This window comes from Arachis ipaensis, chromosome B6 (genome assembly GCF_059453495.1).
Source record: "Arachis ipaensis isolate K30076 ecotype BB chromosome B6, ASM5945349v1, whole genome shotgun sequence".
Classification (NCBI taxonomy): domain Eukaryota; kingdom Viridiplantae; phylum Streptophyta; class Magnoliopsida; order Fabales; family Fabaceae; genus Arachis; species Arachis ipaensis.
In genome coordinates, this window is record NC_142441.1 from 29,983,163 (window position 1) to 29,994,193 (window position 11,031).

The 11,031-nt window shown below is 36.2% G+C and overlaps 1 protein-coding gene and 1 non-coding gene across 2 annotated transcripts; one reads left to right on the forward strand and one right to left on the reverse strand.

Annotated features, from left to right (window-relative positions):
* Positions 1 to 1,469: 1,469 nt before the first annotated feature.
* Positions 1,470 to 1,577, forward strand: LOC148555014 (small nucleolar RNA R71). Its single transcript, XR_015888276.1, has one exon. It is a non-coding gene; the product is annotated as a small nucleolar RNA R71 (small nucleolar RNA).
* Positions 1,578 to 4,103: 2,526 nt separating this feature from the next.
* Positions 4,104 to 9,652, reverse strand: LOC148555015 (cytochrome b5 domain-containing protein RLF-like). Its single transcript, XM_088490578.1, has 2 exons — positions 9,645 to 9,652; positions 4,104 to 4,500 (listed from the first exon to the last, which is right to left on the reverse strand). The coding sequence occupies exons 1-2, from the start codon at positions 9,650 to 9,652 to the stop codon at positions 4,104 to 4,106; spliced, it is 405 nt and encodes a 134-aa protein (XP_088346704.1).
* Positions 9,653 to 11,031: the final 1,379 nt, after the last annotated feature.

Consider the following 11,031-nt stretch of genomic DNA (forward strand, 5'->3'; position numbering starts at 1 on the left):
TCCTAAATCACACATGCAGTCAGAAAATATTACACCTCAAATGGTACAGTTAACCATGCATGGACCTGGATCACTACATTTTCAGGTATACCTCCCATTAAAGCAGATATAGAACTACCTAAAGGAATAGTTTCTAATTCATTAATTTTGTCTTTATGTATGCACAAATCTTTTAGGAATTTTGCATATTTAGGTACTTGCTGAATAACATCAAAAAGAGGAACAATTACCTCAACCTTTTTGAAGATTTCTACCATTTTGGGATCAAGTTCCAACTGATTTCTGGGCTTCCTTGCAAGGTGTGGAAATGGAATAGGGACGGCGTCTCTTGCAGCTTCTACGTCTCTTGCAGCTTTTGCGTCTCTTGCAGCTTCTGCGTCTCTTGCAGCTTTTGCGTCCCTTGGTGCTCCATTCCTGGGGTGAGCTGCTTCTTCTTCAACCAAGTCTTGCACTTAATCTTCTTCTTCAACCTCCTCCACTTCAACCATGTCCTCAATTGGGACGTGTTCTTGTGATCTTGGCTCCTCAGGATTTCTCTCTTGTAGTGTGGTTTCGGACCTCAAAGTGATGGCATTGATGCCACCTTTGGGGTTGGGTAATGGTTGAGAAGAAATTCCACTGGAGCTTGAAGCTGGTTGTTGGAGTTGTTTATTGATCCAATCTGTGAGGTAAGAGCTTGTACAGCAGAGGTCAGACCGTTTAAGGTGGAGCTAAGCGAGCTCTCCATGATCTTTTGCCTTTGCTCAATAGACTGAAGTAGTTCATCATGAGAAGAAGAAGGGGGATAGGTGATCTGAGGGGCCTGCTGTTAGTTGTGCTGAGGTCCTTGAGACTGCCTTAGATGAGGTGCTCTATAAGGATGGTTGGTTATTCTGATTGTTGTTATTATTCCACCGCTGATTTTCCTGGTTGTCTCTGCCTCCTCTGTTATGGTTGTCCCTCCAGCTCTGGCTAGAATTATCTCTCCACTCCTGGTTGGAGTGGTCTTGCTAACCTTGGTTATAGTTGCCGCCTTGTTGATGATATCCTTGATTTGGGCAGTCATAGAAATTGTGAATGGCTGCCAAGGTGTTGTCCTCATGTTGGAGCTGTGGACACTCATCAGTGTAGTGACTATAATCAGCACATATTCCGCATACTCTCTGAGGAACCAGTTGTTGACTATGTGGTGGTGAGGGAGGTTGAGATTGTTGTTGATTCAGATTTATTTGCTTCAGTAGGTTGGTCATCTCACATATACTCTGTGTGAGAGCAGTAGTCTCAATGCTAGAGGAAACCTCTGCAACAGCCTTGGAATGGCTGTTCCTATGTCTGTGATTTCGGGTGGACTCAGCTAGATCGCTGATCAGTTGCCACGCCTCATCTGCTGTCTTGTACTTTTTCAAAGACCCATTACTAGCACCATCCAACGTGGTCTTATCCTGAGGCTTCATGCCTTGTGTGAAGTAGCTGATCAATACCAACTTATCAATCATGTGGTGGGGGCATGCATCCAGCAGACTCTTGAAGCGCTCCCAGTACTCATAAAGGGTTTCTAATTCACCTTGGATGATGCAGGAAATCTCTTTCCTTAGTCTGTCTGTAACTTCAGCCAGAAAATATTTTTCCAAGAATTCTCTCTTGAGCATGTCCCAGTTGGTAACAGTTACTTCAGGTTGGGAGTAATACCACTCCCTCGCCTTTCCCTCAAGAGAAAACGGGAAAGCGATTAGCAGAACAGAAGTTTCATCTGCACCATGACGCCGAACAGTAGAACAGGCTGTCTGAAAATTCCCGAGGTACTTTATAGGCTCCTGAGCAGGTAAGCCATGAAACTTAGGTATCAAGTTGATTAGCACAGTCTTCAGTTCAAAATCTGCAGCCAGATTTGGGTGACGCGCTTGATACGATTGCAGAGTAAAGTCTGGGGCTCCTGCCTCCTGGAGAGTAATCCTCCTGGGTGCTGCCATATTACCTGCACATAAATCAACTAAATCAGTAGTAGAGGAGCTTGTTTCTTCCTCAAATGGCGGTTCAGATTCGCTCTCAAATAAGACTGGTGAATTGGCAACAACCACTTCACCACCCTCAGAGGCTAACAGACGCCGAGCTCGCCTAATACGTGAAAGAGTTCTTTCAATTTCAGGATCAAATGCGGCTAAGCTCGGATTAGGCAGTGAACGTGTCATTCAACAAAAGAAACATATAGCTCATGGTAATAAAACAAAATAAAATAAAATGAAAATAAATAAATTCCAACCAATAAATTAGCACACTATTGCAACTCCCCAGCAACGGCGCCAAAAATTGACGTGGCGGAAATTGGTCGATTAAGAAATTAATAATAAAAATGTGTTGCAAGTACATTTCTTAACCAGCAAAAATCCGCTTGTCAATTTAGAAGAGTTATCACAAATTTAAGAATAAGATTACTGGGAGTATGAGTCCCAGATCGTCTCCCAACGAGTTGACAAAAGAGTGCAGCTTATTGGTCAGAGGTTTTTCCAGAAATTTTGAGTTTGAGAAACAAGAAAATAAATAATTGTAAAATTAAACAACGGAAATTAGCGAGAGAATTTATATAATTAAATTAAAAACCATGATCGGGAGAAGATTAATTGGAATTTCTATCCTTGTTAGAATTTCCCAAGTTTAATAATAAAAGATTGTTGCTCTACTTGTTCATCCCTTAATTAATAAGGAAAAATCAAGTAACTAACTAACCAACTATGTCATAGGTCCCAATCCTTTCCTAAGAAGGGATTAGAGTAAGAGACTAGAGTTGTCAGTCATCAACTACCCATTAGAATCAACACTTGAGTATCCCAACTCAAGGTTCTCATTTCAATCAACTCCCAATCAAGTTAGGAAACTACTCCATTATCATGAATATAAACTTCACAGAATTAAAAGGGGAATAAAAGGAAAACATGATAGACAATAATTAAAAATCAATTAAAAGTAAAAAGATTCTTGTATTAATAAATCCCAAAATGCAACATACTTATCCAAAGAGGGTCAATGGGTAGTAAAAAGAAAGGGAATTAAGAAAACAAACTAGAATAATGAAACTTCCACGGAGGTAATGATCCTTCTCAGTATCCAAAAGCAAAAGCATGAAACTCTAAAACTATGAATGTGAAGAACCCTAGAGGAAGGAGTAGAATTCTCTCTAAGATTCGAAAACTAAACTAAAACTATGCGTAATGAGAATGTGTCTTGAGTCTTTGCAGGTTCCCTGGCTCTAGTCTGTGTTTCTGGGCCAAAAACTGGGTCAAAACTCGGCCCGAAATCGCCCCCAGCATTTTCTGTAATTTTCGTAGATCGCGCATGTCACGCATACGCGTCAATCACGTGTACGCGTCGTTTGACGATTTTCTTTGCCACGTGTGCGCGTCAGGCACGTGCTCGCGTCGTTGTGCAGATTCGCTTCCACGCGTACGCGTCGCTATGCAGAACACCAATTCGCGCGCGTGCGTGAGCCATGCGTGTGCGTGGCTTCTCGCTGGTTTTCTCCTTTATTTCTTGTACTCCTTCCATTTTTGCAAGCTTCCTCTCCATCCTCTAAGCCATTCCTTGTCCTGTAATGCTTGAAAATACTGAACACGCAGATCATGGCATCGAATGGTATGAGAGGACATTAAGAATACACAATTTAACGGCTCAGGAAGCAGGTTTTCAATCATAGAGCATAATTAGGAAGGAATTGTAAAATCATGAAATTAGTATGAATAAGTGAGTAAAGAGTTGATAAAAACCACTCAAATTAGCACAAGATAAATCACACAATAGTGGTTTATCACCCTCTATATATAGATGACTGGAAAAATAAAAGAAGAATTATTGTCTAGAAAGTAGCATGCTATTCCTTTACCAATAAACAGTGATCAATGATCGAAAGCATAGGTAAATTTTATGTTGAACAATCTATGTTTTACTCGCTGTGTCTCTCGCTCAAAGGATTAAGCCAATAGCTACACTAATCAGAAATTTGCAGCAGTTGTTCTGCAACTTATTTTAAATTCAGCTACAATAATCAACCATAAGCTTCATGTATTCTTATCATTCAAAGCTACAACTAATTAAGTAGAGTCATTTTTTAAATAAAAAACTAAGGCAATAGATTAAGTAAGAGAACTTGCAAGGTCAGGATGTGTCCGAGTAAGCTTAAGCCAATCCATTTGACTATATCCTTTTTCAAAAGGAACATTGATCTGAGCTGCCGGCTTTGCAACAAGACTCTTCAGTTCTGAAGACCTCTGAATCGAATTCATCCCATCACTCATAACTAATTTCTTGTTCAATTCATTCGGCTGACATGAAGTCGCACTGGTTACGGTGAAAGACAAAGAACTAACATTGTCCTCCTTTATAGAGTTCGAATTATTTGTAAAACCATCCTTCCACAAGAAACCACCATCTTGATTACTACTAGTAGTGGGAGAACTTGAGGATTTTTCTTTTATGGAAATATCAGCAATATCCGAAGCAAGTTTCGTTGTTTCAATACCCTCTTGCGAACTAATCTATAAATCCAAGGCATCAAATTAGAAGAATGACACTAGATATACAAATTCTTATCAAATTCTCAAGTAACTCAAATTCTTATCCTATGAAAAGTGCTTACATTGTGTAAAGAGAGATCATAGAGATGGAGACAAAGAGATATAACAATTGAGATAATGACACACAAAAATAGTTTCTGCAAGAATCTAGTGAAGGCCATCATGATTTGTCTAAGAGAACAAAATTTTCAAAAGTAGAAACCAGCATGCCACCCTTATAGTGATAACACTTTAATTAGAAAACCTCTCTTTTAATACATAGTTTCTTATCTTTAATCAGAGGCTTCTCCTAGTAGCATGCCACCCTTATAGTGATAACACTTTTTACCTTTTCTTCCCAAATTTCTAATCTTCTAATAAGAACCCTACCTTAGTCAATTCTCATCAACTCATCATGGATTTCAACAAAAGAAATCATCATAAACCAAGATTTCTATTTTTTGTTTTAAAAAGAAGCTAAGTTGACCAAAATCCATTGAAAACTAAGTAAACACAGAGAAAGAATAAAAAATAGTCAAACATCAAAGAAGCAATTGAGAAGCCTAAAAAAATGCTCAGCAAAAAAAAAGGAAGTCAACAGAAAAACTTATCAAAATTAGTGTAAAGCTGTATATATTATTTATAAAAGTATAACCCATAAGCGCTCGATGTACAAAATAACAAGCTTGCAACATTTTTTTCTAATTTCCTAACTCAATTTGTAAAAATATCCACATTTTTTTCGAAAGAAAATCCCAGATACTACTCCTAGCAATAACAAAACTAATAATAATAAAAAGTAATAGAAGGCTCACTTGCAAGCCATGACAGGAATGGACATGAGTGGAAATGCTTATAATTCCAAAAACAACGAAACCAATGGTGGTGCGAACCAGGTACCCTTGGGCTCTGAAATGCTTATAATTCCGAAAACAATGAAACCAATGGCAAAAAATGCTTATAACTAATACTAATTAAAATATAATATTTTACCCAATATCAACTAAATAAAACATAATAAACAAACAACCCTATACCTTGTCCTTGTGGCACTTGTAGAAGACATCCCAATACCTTTTGTCTTTTTTGTCATACTTTTCTGCCACGTGTATCAGCAATTCAACTAATTAGTGCTTTAATTTCTTTGAATTTGCAGCCAATACTATTTGATTAACTAACTTTCATATATAAATTAAACTTCTAATAAATTTTTTTGAATCATGCACAAAATAACACAAATAAAGCAAGACTAATTACATATTAAAAATAATTACAAGGATGCTATTTATTATTATTAGTTACCTTGAGCTCTTGTAAGGATGAGTGACAAAACCCTCTTTAGGTGGCAGTGGCACTACATTTTTATTAAATATATTTATGAAAATATTTTTTTTATAAACTGAGACATGTTCTTCAACCCACTAATTAACTCTAATAATTTACACCAATTCTAAATATGCATAGAAAAATAAGTGAATACATTAGATGAAGAAAAGCATGAAAGTAAAACTTGCTTACCCCCAAAAGAAATACTGATCTGAACCCTTATATAGGAAGGAGAAGAATTAGTAGATATAACCACCATGTAAGAATAATTCTCCTGGCTCTTCAGCTATTCAACAAAACAATAATTTGAGATGTTAAAATAAATAATTACATAAATAAGTAAAATTTTAGCTATATACTTATTCATATTTTAAAAGCGGCACAATTGCATTTACAACTGCACTTTCTTAATCGTTACCAAGTTTAAGTTAACTTAAATATCAAACAGCATCTTTAATGGTTACAAGCAAATAATTTTTTATGCCAATATATTGAATAATGAAAGCAAATTTGTTAACAATTAATAGGTACATAAGTTTATATAATCTCTCACGAACCTCTAGGAGCAAGAAATGATGCAATGATTGTGTGGAGATTTCATCCCAATTATTCTTCTTCTTTTTCCCCATATACACAATATAGACCTGCATATACATATATATAGAACTTTATTCATTTTTGTATCTATTGTTAATCATTGTATACACTAAATTGAAAATAACTTGACACAATATAGACATGCCTATAAATATAGCAAATTATTGTCTTTTGAAATCACTGAAAGGTGAAACTTGACATTTAGTTAGTTAGTATATTACTATATTAAGGATCATAAGTATAAAACTTTGGTTCCAGAGCATGTGGCCGAACAATGCAAACATTAAAATATATAAGAAGGGAAGGCAAAGGATAGCGTATCCACTTATTACCTCAGCTGCTACCACAAGTAATCTGCACATATATTAATGAAGCGTAGTTTTTACTATTGAGATGCATAAAATCTCTTCACTATAACAGTACTATCTTAAAGCTATACTATTACATTAGAAAAGCAATACATTTTTATGCAAGTTATGTTCAATTAAGTTAATTGCCAAAAAGATTAGACCACTATATGTATATCACTTAGCTTGAATTTAAGAAATTAATACCACTGAGCCTGGAACTGGAGAATCTGTGTGCAAAATAGAAGAATCTCCTCATTGTTTTCCATCAGAAGAAAGAAAACCTTGGCAGGAGCATCAGCGACTTTGAAAGCTTCTGCGGTTGCCCGTACTAACCACAAGCTAGGGAAAACACTGAAAATTCAGCACAAGAAACTCAGAAAAGACGCACATCATGATGATGAAAGTAAAAATAGAAAGAAAAGAAAAAATACGCAGTACATACAGTTATTTCTGAACATGTTGAGGCCTTGAACCTCAAAGCATAGCATTATCTGCTAGCGACTCGAAAAAGCATATTCAATAAGCACATACACTTGACCCTCTCAAAGAACATATATACATGCTAAACACATTCCTCAATTTCCCCAATCTGAGAATATAATTAGCTTCCAAAGATTACAGAAGAGAAAAAACCCTAACCTGAGACATGATTGCAGCGAGCAGTGAGGATTACAACAGAGACGGCTCAAGCAGAGCAGCGAGGATGTGAGGCATTGACGAGCCGACAATGACCAGAGATGGCTCAGGCAGCACAAGACAAAGAAGATGGATTACATCAGCGGTGGATCCGGCAGCGCAAGGTAGAAACGGCAACAGCAGCGCAAGGCAGAGATAGCTCTAGAGGTGCAAGAAGCAGTGGTGGCAACTTCTCTATCCATTGTCGCCTTCTCCATCTTTCTCTTCTTCCTCCTTTGATGGTGGATCTCCCTTTCTCTCGTTCTCTTCGTCACTCTCTGTGTCTCTCCCCATCGCCGTGCTCACTTTTTCCAACATAATGTAAAACCCTAAACCTAGCCCCTATCCTTGCTCGTTCTCGTTTGAGAAATACTTCTATTATTTCTTGTTAAGTTGAATTCGTTTTATTTCAAAATCGATGGAAAACTGAAAACTGGGAAGCAAAGCTATACCAATTATAAGATTTATTTCTGAGAGAGGTATTAAAAATTTTAGGCAACACTTAGAAGGCAAATTTTAAAATAAATTTAAAGACAACACTTATAAAATTTAACCTATTGACTTTATAATAATTTTCTTTATATATTTGATAGAGCAACGCTTGTTAAGTGTCTTTTAATTTATCTAAGACATCATTTATAATATGTTGGTTAAAAATATGTTGTAATAGCTCTATTTACTAGCAATTAGTATAAAGTGTTGTCTATTTTTATTTTAGGCAACTCTTTTAAAGTGTTATCTTAAAAATATGTTGCAATAGATAAAAAATGTGGTAGCGTGCCTTTAATTTTTCACATAAATCCTAGCAAGCTTCTGATGGGTGGAAAAAAGTGCTGGTTAAGAAATTTTAATAAAAGTAGCGTTGTCAGTACAGCCTTAACCGACGAAATTTCCACTACCAATTTAATTTGTGTCACAATTAAGATTAAATAACTGGGAGTAGAATTTCCAGGTCGTTTCCCAAAGAGTTGACACAAGGAGCAATTTATTGGTTAGGAATTTTCTGAGTATTTTTGAAATTGAGAATGAGAAAAATAAATAATTGGGAAATTAAAGTAATGAACAGTAACAAGAGATGTTATATAATTGAAATAAAAGGCCTTGGCTAGGAGAAGATTAATTGGAGTTTCTATCCTTGTTGACCTTCCTAGGTATAATAGTAAAATGTTATTGCTTCCACTTAGTGATCCTCTAACTAATAAAGGAAAGTCAAGTAGGTAACACCAACTCTGATTCACAAGTCCTAATCACTTCACAGGGAAGGATTAGAGTTAGTGAAAATTGAGTTAGCCAGCAATTTTGAATTACAAATTAATTCTTGAGTATTCCAACTCAGGGGTTTCCAATTAATCAACTCCAAAGCCAAGTTAGGAGTTTTACTCCATTAACATGAATGACATTTTCACAAACATGTAAAGGGAGTGGATAGAAGACATGGTAATTAAAATTAAATTAATAAAAGCAAATTTGGAGCTGATAATTAATTGAAAGAAATCAAACAAGTAAGGGAATTAAATATAAAAATAGTTCATTACATTAATAAATTCAAAATTAACAATATCCAAATCTGGCCACAAGCAATTAAATGGAAACAAAAGAGTAGAGTGATAGAAAGGCAAACTATAACGATGAAGACTTCAATTGAAGGTAGTATCAGCTCCCTCAATATCCAATCAAAAGCCAAAACAAATAAGAACACTAAGAACCTAGGAGAAGTGGTGTTTTTTCTCTAAAATTTAAAACTAAAATCTAAAACTAAGTGAAAGTGAATGTCTGTTCTGTCTCAGCTTGCCCCCTGCATCTAGTCTGTGTTTTTGGGGTTAATGAAAGCTGGGAACACATAAAAGAGCACCGAACCCTCACTTGAAGTGTATATGCACTCTAATCGCTCAAGTGTTTGGGGTTAATCCACTCGAATCTCCTCTAGTCATGCTTTCTAAAACTTGTTCTTCATCTAACCAATCAACAAATATTTAGTATATAAATGCAAACTTCATGAGGGCTTTTCAAGGTTGTAATGGGGCTAAGGTAAGGGTGAGGATATATGTATGGCCAAGTGAGCTATCATTTGAATCTTTGACTAACTTGAGTTCTCACCTAACACATACTTACTCTCTATACAATTCTCAAATCAAGCTTAGCCATCCAAAATCTCACTTTTGCATAATTTCACAAACTCATGTATCAATTCTAATTCCACCACATATGCATTGATCTTTTTATTGAACTTAACATTGGGGTGATTTTATCCCCTATTCATTTATTTCATCTTTGGAGGCACCTTTTTTTTTCTTTTTCTTTTTCTTTTCTTTTTTATATAAATGAAAGCATAATATATCAATGCATATGGGATATATTATGACAAATATTTGGGATATATCAATGCATATGACAAATATTGAGAATGTGTTTTTCTTTTTTCTTTTCTCAATATTTGTCAATAAAAACAAAACACATTCTCATCAATCAAAGTTCCCACATTTTCCCACACTTAGTTGACATACATGGTGCACGAAATTGTGATCGTTCATTCCTTGGTACCGGTGTTGAAAACTTAATACGCACGTTCATAATCTTAGTTCTTTGTCACAACTTTGCACAACTAACCAGCAAGTGCACTGCGTCGTCCAAGTAATAAACCTTACGTGAGTAAGGGTCGATCCCATGGAGATTTTCGGTTTGAAGCAAGCTATGGTCACCTTGTAAATCTCAGTCAGGAAGATTCAATTGGTTATGGAGATTTGATAATTAAAATATAATTAAAATATAAAATAGGATAGAAATACTTATGTAATTCATTGGTGAGAATTTTAGATAAGCGTATGGCAATGCTTTTATTCCTTCTGAACCTCTGCTTTCCTACTGCTTTTATCCAATCATTCATACTCCTTTCCATGGCAAGCTGTATATTGGGCATCACCGTTGTCAATGGCTACATCCCGTCCTCTCAGTGAAAATGGTCCAAATACGCTGTCACCGCACGGCTAATCATCTGTCGGTTCTCGATCATGTTGGAATAGGATCCATTGATCCTTTTGCGTCTGTCACTACGCCCAACACTCGCAAGTTTGAAGCTCGTCACAGTCATCCCTTCCCAGATCCTACTCGGAATACCACAGACAAGGTTTAGACTTTCTGGATCTCAAGAATGGCCGCCAATAATTCTAGCCTATACCACGAAGACTCTGATCATAAATCAGGAGGCTAAGAGATATGCATTCAAGCTTGCCTTTCAAGTAGAATGGAAGTGTTTGTCAGGCATGCGTTCATAAGTGAGAATGGTGATGAGCGTCACATAATCATCACATTCATCATGTTCTTGGGTGCGAATGAATATCTTAGAATAAGAATAAGCTTGAATTGAATAGAAAAGCAGTAGTACTTTGCATTAATTCATGAGGAACAGCAGAGCTCCACACCTTAATCTTTGTGGTGTAGAAACTCCACCGTTGAAAATACATAAGTGAAAATAGGGTAGACATGGCCGAGTGGCCAGCCTCCCATGGAGGTCTAGAGATCTAAAAATGATCAAAAGATGTGAAATAAATCACTAAAAGTAG